Raw genomic sequence first — 20,897 nt, forward strand, 5'->3', positions numbered from 1 at the left:
CCCCTATCTTTTTTCGATGTTTTTTTATTACTTGATAAACAAAATCTCGTTCTCTGAGCAATTCTGTTGGTATACAATAATAGATTTTCTCCCTGGAAATTAGCATACAGTAGTATAGCCCAGTATTTTTTGCTCAAGGGTTGCCAATAATTATGGACTAGACCATGTGACTAACACTGTAATACTAGATCACAGACATACTAGATACGTTATTTTCTATGACTAATCCTTCCTTACTACATTACATTCTAATTATATCAGTAAAAATGGATCACTCATTTCTCAACCTTTGTTTCCAGTCAAATAAAAAATGTACAGTCAAACTCAGTGAGTCCTTGCTTTTGTTTGTAATTAAACCATAGTCTTTAGAGTGACAAAACAATGAGCAGCGATGGTAGTTAGGCCTAACTGCTATTCCATTCTGACTCCTGAGTGTTCTGTTGCGATGCTAAGAGGAGAGTGTGTGTGTGTGTGTGTGTGTGTGTGTGTGTGTGTGTGTGTGTGTGTGTGTGTGTGTGTGTGTGTGTGTGTGTGTGTGTGTGTGGTGCCAGTGTTTACGTTCTAAGTGGCAGTACCCTGTTAGCGAGTGCTTATCCCCCTCCAGCTGGGTGGGAGATTGGCTTCCATGTTCCTCTCAGTCGCAGGTGAGCCTGTAATTGTTTGCAGCGGTAGGATTGCAGCCCAAGGCGCTGTGCACAGAGCCAGCTTCTCATTGACTGACAGATCCCTCTCTCCTCTCTCGCTCTCTCTCTCTCTGTCTCTCTCGCTCCTTCCCTCTCTCTCTCTCTCTCTCTCTCTCTCTCTCTCTCTCTCTCTCTCTGTGTCTCTCTCTCACTCCTTCTCTCTCTCTCTCTCTGTGTCTCTCTCTCACTCCTCTCTCTCTCTCTCTCTCTCTCTGTGTCTCTCTCTCTCTCACTCCTCTCTCTCTCTGTCTCTCGCTCTCACTTTCTGTCTGTCGCTCCTTCTCTATCCTCTCTCTCTCAGTTCCTTTCCCTGTCTCTCTTTTTTACATTTCAGTCATTAATCAGAGGAGTGCTGCTCTGGAGCCTCACAGCCACCACCTCTTCATTCTTCTGCAATGATAGGATCCTCTCCTGGAGTAGTCTCGAAAAAGCCGACCCTGTTCAACAGTGACTAGGGTCTGGTTTCAGTGATGGACTCTTTTGGCAACTTCGATATTGGAAAATAAATTGTTCCCGGGGGTGGGTCCTCTTCAGACAGACAACTCTCCCAACAAATCACGAGGCAGACATGCCAGAACGTTGCGATTCAAAACCAACGTTTGCAGGCAAAAAAAACAAACTTTGCACTGGTAGTTGTTGCAAACTAGCCACTTGTGAAATGCTCTCGTTAAAAATAACCTCCACGATCTCAATAGCTGCTTTTTTTTTGTATTTATTTCAAGCGGTTAAAGTCCTGACGTAGGCAGTGAAATAGTTTGTCTGTGCCAGAAAAAGTACATCCTTGAAACCAGACTCGAGTCAGAGAAAGATGTAAAGGAGAGTGGGAGATGGAGGGAAAAGGAGGTGTTGTTGGCACCAGCACGTCTCTGCTCTGTGGGAGATCCATGGGTAAGAGAAGAAGACAAGAGGGGAGACCACGGTAGAGGAGAGAAGAAGAGAGGATGGAGGAGTGGAGAGAGAATGGAGAAATGACAGGAGAGGGGGAGAGGAAAGCGTAAGAGAAGAGGAGAAAGAGAGGGCGCAGGAGCTAGGAGAGGAGAAGAGAAGAGGGGGAGCAGAGTTTTTTAAATAAATTTTCGGGGGAAGGCAAGCCAGTCGGTCACAGCAGGCGTCTGTCTTTTTAAACCATCTCCTCTACACAACAAGGCTTTTACTGTGTCAGTGCTCTCATCCAGAAACACTTAGGTTAAATACAGCTTCGCACATCTGTTCCCATGTTAATGTCTCCTCTCTACTCTGCTCTGCTCCGCTCCTTTCTAAACAAATCAAAGCCCTTCTAGGGGTCCTACACTATTCTGTCTGTACGCTGCTCGGCCTTGTGAGATGATGACTGGGGAGTGAGGCCTACACAACCAAATCAGTCTCGTCTCATTGGCTCCATTGGCTGCTGTTGATGTGATGACGTAGAACCGAACCATGCTGTCTGTCTGCAGTCCCACTCCATTATCCTCTGCAGAGGGAGCCCACTTGTTCTATGTGTGTGTTCTGTTCTGAGGGGCTGCGTTAACTATCCTCTCCGGTGTGTGTTTAATGGGGTTAATTGAGTTGTTTTAGATCACTGGGCGACTAACTGGCCTGCTAGTCTAGGCTTATCAGTAAAGACTCATGCTATACAGCCGTGGCCAAAAGTTTTGAGAATGACACAAATATAAATGTTCTCAATGTCTGCTGCCTCAGTTTGTATGATGGCACTTTGCATATACTCCAGAATGTTATGAAGAGTGATCAGATGAATTGCAATTAATTGCAAAGACGCTCTTTGCCATGCAAATGAACTGAATCCCCCAAAAACATTTCCACTGCATTTCAGCCCTGCCACAAAAGGACCAGCTGACATCATGCCAGTGATTCTCTCGTGAACACGGGTGTGTGTTGACGAGGACAAGGCTGGATATCACTCTGTAATGCTGATTGAGTTCGAATAACAGACTGGAAGCTTCAGAAGGAGGGTGGTGCTTGGAATCATTGTTCTTCCTCTGTCAACCATGGTTACCTGCAAGGAAACACGTGCCGTCATCATTGCTTTGCACAAAAAGGGCTTCACAGGCAAGGATATTGCTGCCAGTAAGATTGCACCTAAATCAACCATTTATCCGATCATCAAGAACTTCAAGGAGAGCAGTTCAATTGTTGTGAAGAAGGCTTCAGGGCGCCCAAGAAAGTCCAGCAAGTGCCAGAACCGTCTCCTAAAGTTGATTCAGCTGCGGGATCAGGGCACCATCACTACAGAGCTTGCTCAGGAATGGCAGCAGGCAGGTGTGAGTGCATCTGCACGCACAGTAAGGCGAAGACTTTTGGAGGATGGCCTGGTGTCAAGAAGGGCAAAGAAGCCACTTCTCTCCAGGAAAAACATCAGGGACAGACTGAGATTCTGCAAAAGGTACAGGGATTGGACTGCTGAGGACTGGGGTAAAGTCATTTTCTCTGATGAATCCCCTTTCTGATTGTTTGGGGCATCCGGTAACAAGCTTGTCCGGAGAAGACAAGGGGAGTGCTACCATCAGTCCTATGTCATGCCAACAGTAAAGCATCCTGAGACCATTCATGTGTGGGGTTGCTTCTCAGCCAAGGGAGTGGGCTCACTCACAATTTTGCCTAAGAACACAGCCATGAATTAAGAATGGTACCAACACATCCTCCGAGAGCAACTTCTCCCAACCGTCCAGGAACAGTTTGGTGACGAACAATGCCTTTTCCAGCATGTGGAGCACCTTGCCATAAGGCAAAAGTGATAACTAAGTGGCTCGGGAAACAAAACATCAATATTTTGGGTCCATGGCCAGGAAACTCCCCAGACCTTAATCCCATTGAGAACTTGTGGTCAATCCTCAAGAGGCGGGTGGACAAACAAAAACCCACTAATTCTGACAAACTCCAAGTATTGATTATGCAAGAATGGGCTGCCATCAGTCAGGATGTGGCCCAGAAGTTAATTGACAGCATGCCAGGACAGATAGCAGAGGTCTTGAAAAAACACTGCAAATATTGACTCTTTACATCAACTTCATGTAATTGTCAATAAAAGCCTTTGACACTTATGAAACGCTTGTAATTATACTTCAGCATTCCATAGTAACACCTGACAAAAATATCGAAAGACACCGAAGCTGCAAACTTTGTGGAAATTGATATTAGTGTCATTCTCAAAGCTTTTGGCCACGACTATACAACCAGCTGAACATTAACGGGATCCAATTCACAGATAGAGATCCTTCTTCCAGGGGACCCATCTGCCGCTGCTGTGTCACACGCTCAGCCACAGACACACAGAGCAGAGCAAGGGAAGGCCCTAAATGGACTTTATCTTATCAGCTAGTACCAGTCAACCTATACTGACACACTCAACTGTTGTCCCTGGCTAGTCGTTTGCTAGATCGTATCGGGCTTAGGTCATGTCGGCAAACACCCAGGGTGTAACCCAGGCCAACAAGATCTGTGTGTGTGTGTGTGAGACGAAAAACGAGTGAAAGAGAAAGGGAGAGAGGGCATTGACTGACAGACAGACAGACAGACAGACAGACAAAGGCTGGGCGACATGTTCTGAAAATCATATCTCGATTTTCTCAAACTAAAGGGCGATTTGCGATATATATATATATCTCAATTTTGTCAAATGTTTTCTCTAAGTACACTTCGTTGCACACTGTCAAACAGTCAGGAATAATCCAATGAATTCAGGGTTTGTAAACTTGTACCTAGGCTAAATATAAGCCTTCCGCAACCAGTAATTTAATTTTAAAAAAATCATTATTTTATCAGAATTGTTTAACCCGTGTTTTGCAATAATCACTGATCTGGCGTTCAACTCTGTCAATGCCCTTTTTTGTTACAAATGGAACCAGAACCAGGCACAGCGCAGGTCTCAGCGCAGGTCTAGTCAACTTGGATCGATTTGCTTGTTAACAAGTTAGAACAGTTGAACTGTTATGAACACACCCTCCTGTCCGTCTCCAACTGTTCGAACAACATAGCCTGTTCATTTTGTTTAGATGTTGAAATCAAGTGGCCTACCTGGGTAAGAAGATGCTTATTTCTCCGAATGAGAACGAGTTGCCAATTCCTTATATCAGTCTTTTTATGCTCATTGCACATTTATAAATCACAGACTAGACGGCTAGCATGAACTTTCCACAATAAATGTTCATTGATACTCCCGTTTTAGTAGGGTCTGCTCTGTTCAAAATTTGGCCAGTTGAGACGTAAAAAGGGTATTGTTAGAAGTGGAAATCGACCGATTCTGTTGGACCAAACCTCAAATGCAAATACCAAGTTGAAACTGCTTGTTTCCAGCGAGGAAGACGTGATCTTTCATCTTTGTTGTTGTGAGTGGCAGGGGGATGGGCTTGGTGTCTGTGTGCGAGTGGGAACACAGCACAGAAGGAACGAAGGAGACATCATTTTGAATTCATCAAATTAATTCAATATATCGCCCAGCCCTAGGCTGGCTGCTGGCTCTTTTGATAGCTGTGTGGTTTCCGTCTGGGTGGAGTCATTTCCATGCTTAAGTGGCTGTCACCCAGTTCATTTTCCTCAAGTCTGTAGGCCTAATGAGTTCACTACGGGCAGCAGAGGACAGGACAGACTGCACGGGGCCGACTGCTGTAGGAGAGCCATTTGCATTACACTCACAGGCAGGCAAGAAGGCACACGCACGCTTGCCCGTGCTAGCGCACCCATAATCCCACGTCCTCCCTCGCACACACTCGCAGGCAGGTAGGACTCACTGTGATGTACACTTACCTTACAGATACAGCTCTCCTCTCACTGTTGACCGGATGGAGGCTAGCTAGAATCGAAACATTTAGCGTGTCTGGGAAAAATGTCAGCGAATTCTTCGCTGGCTTCGGGGAGTTTTCTCTTCGATCACAGTTTCAACAGGCCCTCTCTCATTCCCTCCTGTCTTTCTATCACTGCACAGGCAGTTGTTCTCAGAAATGTCATCATACCGGTTACAGCATCTCTCTCTCCTGATGATTTGGTATTTGCCAAACTAGTAGGCCTAGTGTTAGGCAACTTCTATTATTTACAGAACGACATTCCCTTTAGTTTACGAGTCCGTTCATTGTGTTTCGTATGAACAGGTTAGGTGATACTGAATCTCTCTATTCTCAACTGAAAGTTGTCGTCGTGACCCGCCTACGTCTCCCATCCCCCATTGTTGTTATGTAGACTATTATCTACTTCCTGGTGACGTTTTGCATAATGGTTCTTGAGTGGGCGAGGTCACTTCCTGTGTGACATGGCCATATCTGGATAGTATCACTGTGAGTTTAAATGTAAACACAAAGTGAGCTTTTTTCATAAAGTGGAGCCATTACAGCCTGGACCCAGATCTGTTTGTAAATAATCAAATGTATTTATATAGCCCTTTTTTCAACAGCAATTGTCATAAAGTGCTTATAAAGAAACCCAGCCTAAAACCACAGAGAGCAAGCAATGCAGATGTAGAGGCATGGTGGCTAGAAAAAACTGAAGAACCAGGCTCAGGGGTGCCCAGTCCTCTTCTGGCTGGGCCAGGTGAGGATTATTAAAGTACATGGCCATTAAGGCCAGATCGTTCTTCAAGATGTTCAAACGTTCATAGAAGACCACCTGTCTTGTGCTGTCTTGCCAACTCCTATAGTCACAATGACTGGTCGCAATGATCTGGAGCTAGGCTAGAGCCATGACAGTTGATGGAAAACTGCACTTATGGGAACCACCATGTGTGACTAAACCAAGGGTGTTTAGTGTTTACAACAATCCTTAACGACAGCCTTGAACCTATACAGCTCCTCCATACAGCTAATCCATACAGCTCCTCCATACAGCTAATCCATACAGCTCCTCCATACAGCTAATCCATACGGCTCCTCCATACAGCTAATCCATACGGCTCCTCCATACAGCTCATCCATACGGCTCCTCCATACAGCTAATCCATATGGCTCCTCCATACAGATAATCCATACGGCTCCTCCATAGGACTCCCCAATACGGCTCCTCCATACAGCTCCTCTATACAGCTAATCCATACAGCTCCTCCATACAGCTCCTCCATACAACTCCTCCATACAGCTCCTCCATACAGCTCCTCCATACAGCTCCTCCATACAGCTCCTCCATACAGCTCCTCCATAGAGCTCCTCCATACAGCTCCTCCATACAGCTCCTCCATACAGTTCCCGTGGTGTGGCTTTAGCGGTGTTGTGTGTGGTTGGTGGATGGTTTGGTGGTTGGTTGGTTGGTTATGTTGCATGTGGCTAGTTAAACCCATAAAGTGTCCCTGTAGCCTAGTTGTGCTACATAAAGGTTGTATCTATAGCACAGCAGCACCCAGTCAAAAACACTGCAGTGCAGAGCAGCTAGAGAGATTCCTGGAGAGTGTGTCAGGAGTCAAGAGTGTCCGGGTTGATGGGTATTGAAAGATGGGTATTGATGATGGGTATTGAGACGCGGGGGACCCTAACGCCATTCCATACAGGACAGGGTGGGGAGTTTGGGTAGGATTTCACCTCTGCTATACTGCTGTTGTTTACGACAAGAGGTTAAATCCCCAATGTGTCTGCCCTCTGCCCTCTTGACGCATGGAGCTGGAGAGCGTGTGACCTGTGTATGTGTCCTATCCTCCTGGGCCTCCAGCCCTCCCCTTGCCTGCGTGCCACGTGGCACAGCCTGGCATAGCTGCCTAGTTGACCTAATCCATGGGAATGGAGATTGTTTTCCAGGGAAACCACATTAGGAACATGGCTGGATTAATGCAGATGACCAGCGGGATTAACGGGTCAAACTTTACCCGGACTGACTCCCCTGGTTAATCTGTGATACATAGACGATAGTTGATGATTATGATGAATAGGAATTATTCTGCTAGGCCGACTGGTTCCAATAAAGACAAAAGGAGAAAGGAGAGTACTGGGAGAGCCGACAGACAGATAGGACAGGCTTGAGCGGGCAGTGGAATAATTTAGGCTAGATAAATCACCCAAACTGGAGCAGAGCGTTTTTGAATATGTGTGTGTGGTGTGTTGGCGTATCTGTCTGTCATTGTGTGTTTGTGTATGTATCTGTCAGTGTGTATGTGTGCATATCAGCCTATAAAAACAAGCGTAGCATCATGAAATATGAACAAGACCCGGCCGTCTCGTCTTTAGCTTAGCCATGCTCTCTCATCTCTTCTTACTCTACCAGCAGACAAAGACTAGGCCCTAACCCCTGCTGAGGAGTGTGTGTGTGTGTGTGTGTGTTATGAATGAAAAAGGAAGGGAGTGTGTGTACAGTATCAGCTGAGTGCAGACGGGGACGTGTAGATGAGACACGGGGTTTGAAGCTTTAACAAAAAGAGGAAGGGGGCAAAGAGGGAGTATGTACTACTGCAGCTGCAATGTTTTTTCTGCATAAAAAAATGGGCTTAGGTGGTGGTGGTGGGGGGGGGGGGGCAACGGCCGCGAATCGTGAATCTCAATGATCAGTCTTTCCCTTTGTCTCTCTCGTTTCTCCCTCATCGCTCTCTCTGCCTCTCGCCATCTCTCTCTCTCTCTCTCTCTCTCTCTCTCTCTCTCTCGCTCTCTCTCTCTCGCTCTCTCTTTCTCCCTCATCCCTCTCTCTGCCTCTCGCCATCCATCTCTCTCTGCCTCTCGCCATCTCTCTCTCTCTCAATTCAATTCAATTCTCTCTCTTTCTCTCTCTCGCTCTCTCTCTTTCTCTCTCTCTCTCGCTCTCTCTTTCTCTCTTTCTCCCTCATCGCTCTCTCTGCCTCTCGCCATCTCTCTCTCTCTCTCTCTCTCTCTCTCTCGCTCTCTCTCTTTCTCTCTTTCTCCCTCATCCCTCTCTCTGCCTCTCGCCATCCATCTCTCTCTCTGCCTCTCGCCATCTCTCTCTCTGCCTCTCGCCATCTCTCTCTCTATCTCCAGACGAGACAGAGGGAGCAGATCAGGTCTGTAGGCAGGGGGCTCTGAGGGGAGCGTATGAGGAGGAGTCAGAGAGCAGAGGAGACCCCTGACCTGTCCTGACAACACAGAGCTGCCCCGGCAACACACCCGGGCCACACAAGGAGACGGACAAGGAGCACCCACTCCTTTCGCAGGCATGGTAAGTAGTGTGTGTTTCTGCTTGTGCAAGAGCTTCCTGTCAGAATGTATAGGATGAGTGTGTAGTGTCAATATGAAGAGTTTAAGAGTTCCAAAACGCGATATATGGATTTTTCAGAAATGTTGGGAAATTTGAATGAATTAAGAACACATCTTGTGAAAGAGAGCTTTTATTTTTTCTTCTTACCATGATATGGGCTTGTGAAAAGACAGTACCAGTCAAACTTTGGACACTCCTACTCATTCAATTATTACTATTTTTTTACTATTTTCTACATTGTAGAATAATAGTGAAGACATCAAAATTATGAAATAACACATATGGAATCATGTAATAACCAAGGGTGTTATTTTATATTTGAGATTCTTCAAAGTAGCGTCCCCTTTGCCTTGATGACAGCTTTGCACACTCTTGGCATTCTCTCAACCAGCTTCATGAAGTAGTCACCTGGAATGTATTTCAATTAACACGTGTGCCTTGTTAAAAGTTTTTTTGTTTGAAATTTCTTTCCTTCTTAATGCGTTTGAGCCAATCAGTTGTGTTGTGACAAGGTAGGGGTGGTATACAGAAGATAGCCCTATTTGGTAAAAGACCAAGTCCATATTATGGCAAGAACAGCTCAAATAAGCAAAGAGAAACGACAGTCCATCATTACATTAAGACATGAAGGTCAATCCGGAAAATTTCAAGAACTTTGAAAGTTTCTTCAAGTGCAGTCGCAAAAACCATCAAGCGCTATGATGAAACTGGCTCTCATGAGGACCGCCACAGGAAAGGAAGACTCAGAGTTACCTCTGCTGCAGAGGGTAAGTTCATTAGCATTAACTGTACCTCAGATTGCAGGCCAAATAAATGCTTCAAAGAGTTCAAGTAACAGACACATCTCAACATCAACTGTTCAGAGGAGACTGCGTGAATCAGGTTTTCATGGTCAAATTGCTGCAAAGAAACCACTACTAAAGGACACCAATAATAAGAAGAGACTTGCTTGGGCCAAGAAACACGAGCAATGGACAGATGCTCGCATGTGTGGTTCCCACCGTGAAGCATGGAGGAAGAGGTGTGATGGTGCTTTGCTGGTAACACTGTCAGTGATTTATTTAGAATTCAAGGCACACTTAACCAGCAGGGCTACCGCAGCGATACGCCATCCCATCTGGTTTGACCTGGCCTCCTCAATCACCCAATTGAGATGGTTTTGGATGAGTTGGACCGCAGAGTGAAGGAAAAGCAGCCAACAAGTGCTTACCATATGTGAGAACTCCTTCAAGACTGTTGGACAAGCATTCCAGGTGAAGCTAGTTGAGAGAATGCTGTCATCAAGACAAAGAGAGTCTACTTTGAAGTATCTAAAATATATTTTGATTTGTTTAACACTTTTTTGGTTACTATATCAATCAAATGTATTTATAAAGCCCTTCTTACATCAGCTGATGTCAAAGGGCTGTACAGAAACCCAGCCTAAAATCCCAAACAGCAAGCAATGCAGGTGTAGATGAGAGAGAGAGAGACAGAGACAGAGACAGAGAGAGACAGAGACAGAGACAGAGACAGAGACAGAGACAGAGACAGAGACAGAGACAGAGAGAGAGAGAGAGAGAGAGAGAGAGAGAGAGAGAGAGCTTAAATTCACACAGGACACATAAACTATTGCAGCATAAATACTGGAGGCTGAGACAGGAGGGGTCATATGATTCCGTATGTGTTATTTCATAGTTTTGATGTCTTCACTATTATTCTACAATGTAGAAAATAGTAAAAAATAAATACAAAAAAAACCCTAGAATGAGTAGGTGTGTCCAAACTTTTGACTGGTACTGTATATATATTGCAAGGTAATATTATTTTAGAGAGACAAGTAATCATGTTTTGTGGCAAAAGTTAGTTAGCCTACAGAACTATAGAAAAAGTATTCAGATTGGGTTTTAAACAGTTACATGTAATAAAGTATCTCAACTCTCTAAACAGATGGCTTTGGATAAAGCACATTTCGCGTTTAGCAAAAAAACACATTTTGCGTTTACCAAAAAAACACATTTTAAGTAAAAAAAAATATGAGAGCAGCCATAATTCATACACATAGACAGGGACCCATGAGCATTCATGTCAGACAGGGACCCATGAGCATTCATGTCAGACAGGGACCCATGAGCATTCATTTCAGACAGGGACCCAGGAGCATTCATTTCAGACAGGGACCCATGAGCATTCATTTCAGACAGGGACCCATGAGCATTCATTTCAGACAGGGACCCATGAGCATTCATGTCAGACAGGGACCCATGAGCATTCATTTCAGACAGGGACCCATGAGCATTCATTTCAGACAGGGACCCATGAGCATTCATGTCAGACAGGGACCCATGAGCATTCCTGTCAGACAGGGACCCATGAGCATTCATTTCAGACAGGGACCCATGAACATTCCTTTCAGACAGGGACCCATGAGCATTCATTTCAGACAGGGACCCATGAGCATTCATGTCAGACAGGGACCCATGAGCATTCATGTCAGACAGGGACCCATGAACATTCCTTTCAGACAGGGACCCATGAGATTTCAACCCACTACAAATGTGAAAAATTGGCGTTTCACTGTAATGTCTACACCCGTTGTATTCGGCGCATGTGACAAATGCAATTGGATTTGATTGTGGTAATGTCACAGTGAAGACACAGTGTGGTTGGCTGCAGGTAAGATGATGGTGCGAGGTGTGTAATATTAACCTGAGCAGTAAAGGACCAGTAGGGCCAGTTGTGCCAAGAGAGGTCAATCTGATAAGAGTAGTGAAGCTAGTTGAGAGTAGTGAAACATTGCAGTGCCGATTGCTGTGTGTCAGTGAGAAGAAGTCTACCTGACGATGTAGCACTATTGAACCTCAGCAAAGAGGGGGGGGGGAAGAGAGAGAGGAGATGAACAGGGAGAAAGAGAGAGGATAAGGTAGGGAGTCAGAGGAAGGAGAGAGAGAGGGGGAATTAGAAAGGAGAGGAAGAGAACAAGGGACAGAGAGAGGGGGAGGAAGAGAGAGAGAGATCAGGGATTGATTAATGGTCCCTACCCCTGACTCTGGAGTTGAGCCTCAGGGGAGTGCAGGCAGCACCATGAATTATTAAAAACTGGAGGGGTGGACGGGGTGGTGGGAGGGGAGGCGGAGGGTGTTCATAAATAACCCTCGATGATGAGGGCCGTGCTAACGCTAGCTGGGCTGGTAAGGAGAGTGGCGGTGACCTTGGAGCTCAAACACTCTGCACTGCAAAGCCACAGCACAGTGCACTGCTTCCTTATTGTCTTTTCATTGGATTTTCCCTCCTTGTGTACACACCCAGATATATATAAGCACAGACACACGCACGCGCACACACACGCAATCCCTCTAGGATCTCCATCTCTATCGACTCTCCAGGGACGGCGGGGTGACCTTGTTAATCCTCGGTTCCTTGTCAGCTTCGCTCTGCCCAGGTAGTCAGTTAAATGGCACTAGGAGACAAGGCAAAGTCAGCGGATCTCTTTAACATCCTGAAGCCATAACCCTTTACTGCAGCCCATAAACACTAATAGTGAACACGGCCACATTATGAGAAGCAAAGAGCAAAAATGAATATCATTAGCTAGGCTATCTGGGCCCGTATTCCAGAAGCGTCTAGAAGTGCTGATCAAGGATCAGGTCCCGCCTCCGATTCTTTCTGATTTAAAAGTCAAAACTGATCCTAGATCAGCACTCCACGTGTGTGTGCGCCTGCCCTGCGCAAGTCTGTGTGTGCGCATGTGTTTGCGCCTGTGCTCGTGCGTGTGGCAATTTGAAAGGCTGTAAAAAAACAACAACAATAAAATGGGGCCATCTTTTGTGCAAGAGCTGCCAAGCGCAGTGCTGGGAAATCACAGGATGAATTTTTAATGCAATCTGCCTGGGGCTGATCATACCCCTCTCCTCTCTCTGCCTTGTCACTCTTCTGTCCCAAACTATACATTCACCACACACAGCCTCTCTCATTGTGCACTCAGCAATCATTAAGGCCACGTGACACACACACACTCTACACAGGCATGATACACGCAAGTGTGCGACACACACTCCACATGTATGGCACGCACACGCAAATTGTATACACACACACACATGATACACACCTCTGTGTTTAATGGCTGGAGACCACGTGTTTGATACCATTCCACTGATTCCGTCTCCAGCCATTACCACGAGCCCGTCTCCAGCCATTACCACGAGCCCGTCTCCAGCCATTACCACGAGCCCGTCTCCAGCCATTACCACGAGCCCGTTCTCCCCAATTAAGGTGCCACCAACCTCCTGTGGTGTGCATATTGTTCCCAACAGACCAACAACACTCTCTCACACTGCTCTCACTACACACTAGTTGTTGTGTACACACACACACACACACACACACACACACACACACACACACAATCTCCTGGCCTGCACACTTGTTTCGCCACAATCTCCTGGCCTGCACACTTGCTTCGCCACAATCTCCTGGCCTGCACACTTGTTTCGCCACAATCTCCTGGCCTGCACACTTGTTTCGCCACAATCTCCTGGCCTGCACACTTGTTTAGCCAGTTTATGGTGGAATAGCGAGGGGAAACATGGCTACGAGACCAGTAAGTGGGCATAGCAACAACTTGGAGTGTGCATTGCATACTGTACATTGGACTGAAGATGTTATTTTTGGAGGGCAGAGCACATTCACTATACAGCAGAGCACCACATGTAGTAAGCCGTCTAATGTGTTTGTGTATTGTGGCTAACTGGTTGTAATTTGTGTGGTGTAATTGCAGAAGCAAGGGGAGAGCAAAGGTCAACACTCTGGGTAGTTGGCACACGTTCACAGACACACACGGACAGCAACAACACCCCACTGGGCTCACACCGGTTGAATCAACGTCGTTTCCGCGTCATTTCAGTGAAACGCGGACTAGACGTTGAATTGACGTCTGTGTCAAGCGGGAACATACTCTCTGCCCAGAGTCCGCTGTGTAAACACAAAAACATGTACAGGGCTCGACATTCAGGTACGTTTGCCAGTGGGACACCAGGCCTGTGCCAACTGAAAGTTACTGACCCGGATGAATAAAAATACTGGCCTGGGTTAAGATCTGACAGGAAAGCGAATGATGCGCGCATCGTTTTTCAATAGCAGGTGATTTTATTTTCATTTGGGCTGAGCAAGTAGCATAGACAGGGTTCATGCAGCCATTGGCAAGTCAAATTCAAGGACTTGCATGGACTTTGTCAAGGATTTAATTGTAATTTTCAACGACCTACATTTTATATTTGTTGTAATAGAATAAAACTCCCCACAAAATGTAAGCTACAAAAGTATGCATTACCACTTTAAGAATAATGCGTTTTTCTGACACAGCGGCTGGATTAACAAGAAGTTAATCTTTAAGCCGATGTATAACACTGTATGTTTTATGAATTTTTATTATGAGTATTTATTTTTTTGAATTTGGCGCTCTGCAATTTCACCGGATGTTGGCCAGGTGGGACGCTAGCCCTAGAGAGGTTAAGAATAATACTTTTTTTTTTAATAGGCCTTCCCAATTTCCCAATGGCATTATGCATCGACATTTACATTATTTTTACATTCTAAAATATGTCAGAATAATGTGGGCAATGCCTGACTAAATAGACTACATCCACCGGCAGATGCTCCCCGACACAAACAAACTAATGAAGTCTGTCCATGTGGTAACTAGTCAGTCTTGCCGTTTGAGATGTTGGAAGAATTATTTCGGGGTTATTGTATCACGTGTGACGAAAAAGCCAGAAGAAACCAGGTTTGTTATGGAACGCTTGTCTGATTTTGAAGGTAGGCTATTCCATGGCATGAGGACTGAATTTCAACCGAGACTTTTGACTCTTGAAATACCCGGTTTGCATACCCATTCTTTCCTGGTCATTTACCTGTGGATATCATAACTTGGAACATCTTCCCTACGGCTTTCTTACCCCTACCGCTGTCGATCTTCAACAACCAGCTGTTTAAGAGCTGCATTACCTCAAACTAGACTACATGTGTGCGGCTTGCGTTGCGTGTGGTAAGTAATGGACATAATGAATTAACAACTTACGGAATTCATCCGTTTAAAAAAAAAAAAATAATAATAATTATATAGCCTAGATAAAATCTAACATTATTACAATCATTTTTTCACTGGCCCAGGCGGGCTACTGACAGGATGATCGACTGGCCCAGAGGGTTTCCATAACCTCCCCGGGCTAGCGGGCAGCCGTGAATGTCGACCCATCATGTACACACTGTCATCTCTCACAGATATGTTTTGTTACGTTACAACCTTATTCTGAAATGGATAAAATACTCCCCCCCCTTATCAATCTACATACAATACCCCATAATGACAAAGCAAAAACGGGTTTTCAGAAATGTATAACATATTAAATACTGAAATATCACATTTACATAAGTATTCAGACCCTTTACTCAGTACTTTGTTGACGCACCTTTGGCAGCGATTACAGCCTCGAGTCTTCTTGGGTACGACGCTACAAGCTTGGTACACCTGTATTTGGAGAGTTTCTCCCATTCTTCTCTGCAGATCCTCTCAAGCTCTGTCAGGTTGGATGGGGAGCGTCGCTGCACAGATATTTTCAGGTCTCTCCAGAGATGTTCTATCGGGTTCAAGTCCGGGCTCTGGCTGGGCCACTCAAGGACATTCAGAGACTTGTCCCGAAGCGGGCTGTCATGTGCCTTTTACTGAGAAGTGGCTTCCGTCTGGCCACTCTACCATAAAGGCCTGATTAGTGGAGTGCAGCAGAGATGGTTGTCCTTCAGGGAGGTTCTCCCATCTCCACAGAGGAACCATCTGGTTCTTGGTCATCTCCCTGACCAAGGCCCTTTTCCCCCGATTTGCTCAGTTTTGCCGGGCGGCCAGCTCTAGTTAGAGTCTTGGTGGTTCCAAACTTCTTCCATTTAAGAATGATGGAGGCCACTGTGTTCTTGGGGACCTTCAATGCTTTTTGTCATTATGGGGTATTGTGTGTAGATTGGTGAGGAGAAAAAAAAACTTTAATCAATTTTAGAATGAGGCTGTGACGTAACAAAATGTGAAAAAAGTCAAGTGGTCTGAATACATTCTGAATGCTTTGTATAGGCTACACACATGTACACTGTGGTTCACCTTCAGTTCATATCCTTAACCCCACACACCGCCTATAGCTGTGAAAGTGGTCGTTTGTGGTTTGCCAGTAGATATAGTTGAATGAGTGTCTCTGGACTGTTGGTGAGACTGCTTCAACACAGTAGGCAAGTGAGGGACAGTTTCCTGTTTTACTTTAAGCTCGTGCCTGTCACCTCCCCTCCACTCACACCTGTGGTTGTGAAAGTAGTAGTATTTATATTTGTGGGCTGTGGGATAGTTAGCCTGTGTGTGTGTGTGTGTGTGTGTGTGTGTGTGTGTGTGTGTGTGTGTGTGTGTGTGTGTGTGTGTGTCTGTAGATAGTTGACAGTGTAGCCAAACCTCATTGTGTGTGGCCAAGCGATGACGACTCCCAGGGGACTACTATTTCAACTCTGTTAAAAAGGCATTAAACATTTCTAATGTAGAGGATCTGTGGTTGACAATATTACTGTATGTGCTGTGGTGGGAAACGTTTAAGGCTCTCCCAGGCTCTTCTAGCCAAGTAGCTTCTCCTTATTCATTATTTATACCACGTCTATGAAGTGCAAGAACAGAGCCTGTTTAAGTTTTAAATTGTACTTTTTAAATTCATTTTGAAGTTTTCGTGTGTTAAAATGGAGGAAAAGTCCTGTATTTCAGCTAATTCTCCAGTCTCAGGAGGTGTGCTCTTCAATCCTCTGTGATAGTAAACTAATTTCTAATTCATTACTCCCCATCCTGCTTTTGATTGGATAGATGTCTCGCTAAACATATTGCATGAGGGACCTCTGGGACTCATGGCGGGCGGGAGGGCGGGGCGGTTGACGACGACAGCTGTCTTGGAGACGGAGTGTGTGCGAGACGGAGTGTGTGTGTGACAACGAGGTGGGATAAACCGAGCATGTGCTACGAGACGGTGTGTGTGTGTGTGTGTGTGTGTGTGTGTGTGTGTGTGTGTGTGTGTGTGTGTGTGTGTGTGTGTGTGTGTGTGTGTGTGTGTGTGTGTGTGTGTGTGTGTGTGTGTGTGTGTGTGTGTGTGTGTGTGTCACAGCGAGGTAGCTGAAACTCATTAGTCTCATGCAGGGCCATTGTGCTGCAGCGACGTCTCATTCACCAAGTAATCTGTGTGTGTGTGTGTGTGTGTGTGTGTGTGTGTGCGTGTTTGTGTGTACCGTAAGTAGAATTATCAGCTTGGTCCCCATGCCCGTGTCTAATATAAAAGCCCCACAAGCCCATCATGAGGCTAGCCTAGCTAGCTTGTAAAGGTGGTTTCAGATTATAAAGGCAACAGATTTACCTGCAGTGTGGGGAGGGGCACCACCAACGGTACACCTTTGTGGCCCTTAAACCCTGGTTCCTGCAGCTTTTACTGGTGTTTTATAGTGTTTTATAACTGTTATGGCTCACATTAGAAACGCCTCATAAACTCTACTACTGGGAGCCTGTTAAACACAGCACTGCACAGAGCAGGAAGACACACACACACACATACACACACACAAACACTGTTATATAATATTATAACGTATGAATGGAGACTAATGGTAGAGCAGGATAATTGACCTCCGCTATGCATGCTGTATCACGCCCCTGGAATTACACACACACACACACACACACACACACACACACACACACACACACACACACACACACACACACACACACACACACACACACACAGTACAGCCTCTCCTCTTCATTTAGAAAATGAAAAAGCACTAACGCAGCACGTGCACGCAAATAGGGACGGAATGAAAAGGTTGCAGCGTTACTCCTGATTAGAACAAAAATTCCGTTGACCTTTGTGGATGCAGTCCTGTTTCTGTCCTCCCTTCGTCGTCTGGAAAATGTCACCGTGTAATTAGGATGGAGTTTGCTACTTCTGTTCTGCTGTGGCAGCGATTTCTAGAGGATTGATAGGAGGCGAGATGTCATCCTCTCTGCTACTCTAAAGGTCAGGACACAAGCAGTGTTTGGGTGAGGAGGATTGAGTAAAACATGTGTACTTCATGGCGATTAAAAATGTTTTTTTTTTTAAATGACGCAGAGTCGTCGATTAATACTGAATTTAAATAGGTCGCTAATGTTACGGAGCAGATAAGATATCGAACATGTCTTGCTAAACTTGTCGAACTTAGGCTACACCAAATGGCACGAACGGAGTGGATTTTGATATACAAAGGGATTTGATGTGGAGCAGAGGAGCCATGTTTTTATTTAAAATAAATGTATTTTCCTACTAGCACTGCATATGCTACTTTATTTAGGGAAAATGTACGTACGGACGGCGATTGTGATATGTGGTTGTCTCACCCAGCTATCTTAAGATGAATGCACTAATTGTAAGTCGCTCTAGAGCGTCTGCTAAATGACTAAAATGGTAGCATGCTACTGTTATATAGCCTCGCTACTGTTATTTTTCACTGTCTTTTTACTGTTGTTTTTATTTCTTTACTTACCTATTGTTCACCTAATACCTTTTTTTTGTAACTGTAAGTAAGCATTTCACTGTAAGGTCTACACCAGTTCTATTCAGCGCACATGACAAATAAACTTTGATTTGATTTGCGGCCTCCCGAGTGGTGCAGTGGTCTAAGACACTGCATCGCTGTGCTAGCTGTGCCTTTAGAGATTCTGGGTTCGAGTCCAGGCTCCGTCACAGCCGGCCACGACTGGGTGGCGCATAATTGGCCCAGCGTCGTACGGGTTATGGGAGGGTTTGGCCGGCAGGATGCCCTTGTCCCATCGCGCACTAGCGACTCCTGTGGCGGGCCGGCGCATCAACGCTGACACGGTCACCAGGTGTACGGTGTTTCCTCCGACACATTGGTGCGGCTGGCTTCCGGGTTAAGTGGGCATTGTGGTTGGGTTGTGTTTCGGAGGACGCACGGCTCTCGACCTTCGCCTCTCCCGAGTCCATACGGGAGTTTCAGCGATGAAACAAGACTGTAACTACCAATTGGATACGACGATATTGGGGAGAAAACGGCGGGGGGGGGGAATATATGATAATAATAATAAAATGTAAAATGTAGAGATATGAATTTGAAATAGATAGAGAATGGGGCCAGTTCCAGCAGCACTGCTGTTCCCTCCTCCCCCTTACCAGTGCGGGTGAGTCAGGGGGAGGCTGAGAGCTGGTTGCTTGATTGAATTAGATGAGGTGGGGGAGTCAGGGAGGTTAGGATGGAATTGAATTCGACTTGATTGAGGATGGATAGAAGGGGGGGCAGACAGTGTGAGGTGGTGAGGTCGCTGCCATCAGATGGAGGCTGTCATTGGCTTTAAATTGATGTCCCACCCATAAGGATGATACATTTGCTGGCAGTGCCTTCAGAAGGTATTCAGACTTATTCCACATTTTGTTGAGTTACAGCTTGAATTCAAAATGGATTAAATTGTTGTTGTTGTTTTTCTCACCCATCTACACACACATTATACATTACATTATAGTCATTTAGCAGACGCTCTTATCCAAAGCGACTTACAGTAGTGAATGCATACATTTCATACAATTTCATACATTTTTTTTTTCTTTCTTTTTTCTCTGTGCTGGCCCCCCTGTGGGAATCGAACCCACAACCCTGGCATTGCAAACACCATGCTCTACCAACTGAGCTACAGGGAAGGCCACACTAATGTTTTTAGAGAAAAAATATATATATATATATATATTATTCACAACCCTGAGTCAATACTTTGTGGAAGCACATTTGGCAGCGATTACAGCTGTGAGTCTTTCTGGGTAATTCTCTAAGCGCTTTCCACACCTGGATTGTGCAACATTTGACCATTATACTTTTCAAAAACATAATGAGGGTGTTGGAGTCGTGCCTGGACACGCAGTCGTGGGTGAACAGGGTGTACAGGAGGGGACTGAGCACGCACCCCTGAGGGGCCCCCGTGTTGAGGATCCGCGTGGCAGATGTGTTGTTGCCTACCCTTATCACCTGGGGGGGGGGCCCCGTCAGGAAGTCCAGGATCCAATTGCAGAGGGAGGTGTTTAGTTCCAAAGCAGCAACTACTCTTCCTGGGGTACAAACAGATTAAGGCATTCATGTTTGCAATAAGGTAATAAAGTAAAACTGCGAAAAATATTACAAAGAAATGAACTTTGTGTCCTGAATACAAAGTGTTATGTTTGGGGCAAATCCAACACATCACTGAGTACCAGTCTTCATATTGTGTTACTGTGAGTAGGCCAGTGATGCAAAATCTCAATTTAATTCATTTTAAATTCTGGGTTTAACCTAAAAAAATGTGGAAAAAGTCAAGGGATGTGAATACTTTCTGAAGTTATTAACCACGCACGTGCGCGCACACACACACACACACACACACACACACACACACACACACACACACACACACACACAGACTGCAAGATCAAAGTGTTGACAGGCGTTTTAATGCTGTCTGCGTCTCCCAGGCACTACTTCAGGAGGTAGTTCAGTTTGACAGGGGTGCGGTGAGAGGTGTGTGTGAGCGTGCGTGCGTGCAAATGGAATTCAAGTTGCCAGTAGTGGCCTCTCCATAGTGAACTACAATACGGCCGGTTGCAGAGAGCAGCAGCACAGGGCATGGTGAGAACACACACACGCGGCACAGGGCAGGGTGTGAACAGAGCAGAGCAGACAGGGCTGTTAGAGGATATGTTACCTGGGCAGACGTTTGTTTGGCCATCCGTTGAAGCTGAGGTGAGTTTGATTGATTAAAGTTTAATCTGCTGCTGAATGCTTTTCTCCAGAGGTGCCCTTGGAACTACTAACAAGACTGGCTGTGTTTGCAAGAAATAGAAAATAGAGAAATAGTTTGGAAACAGAGAGGGGTGTGTTTGTTAGGTTTGTGTGTGTGTGTGTGTGTGTGTGTGTCCAATAGATTTGTGTATTGTGTTCGTTTGTTGTGTGCGAACTGTTCATTGTGCTTCTAACTCACTCTCCTCTCTCTCTCTCCCTCTATCTATCTTTCTCTCTTTTTCTTTACCTCGTCTCTCCCCC

General features: G+C 45.5%; 1 protein-coding gene across 9 annotated transcripts in view; it reads left to right on the top strand.

Moving 5' to 3' along the window:
- strbp (spermatid perinuclear RNA binding protein) overlaps positions 1-20,897 on the top strand; it is a 133,036-nt gene that overhangs the window by 68,129 nt on the left and 44,010 nt on the right. For all 9 annotated transcript variants that reach the window (XM_029708583.1, XM_029708582.1, XM_029708584.1 and 6 more), the window contains one exon: positions 8,576-8,753. In XM_029708583.1, the coding sequence (XP_029564443.1) occupies positions 8,751-8,753 (3 nt within the window). In that variant the 5' untranslated portion in view covers positions 8,576-8,750. The remainder of the gene's footprint in view (positions 1-8,575; positions 8,754-20,897) is intronic.

The sequence above is a fragment of the Salmo trutta genome, chromosome 23, assembly GCF_901001165.1.
Source record: "Salmo trutta chromosome 23, fSalTru1.1, whole genome shotgun sequence".
In the NCBI taxonomy this organism is placed as follows: domain Eukaryota; kingdom Metazoa; phylum Chordata; class Actinopteri; order Salmoniformes; family Salmonidae; genus Salmo; species Salmo trutta.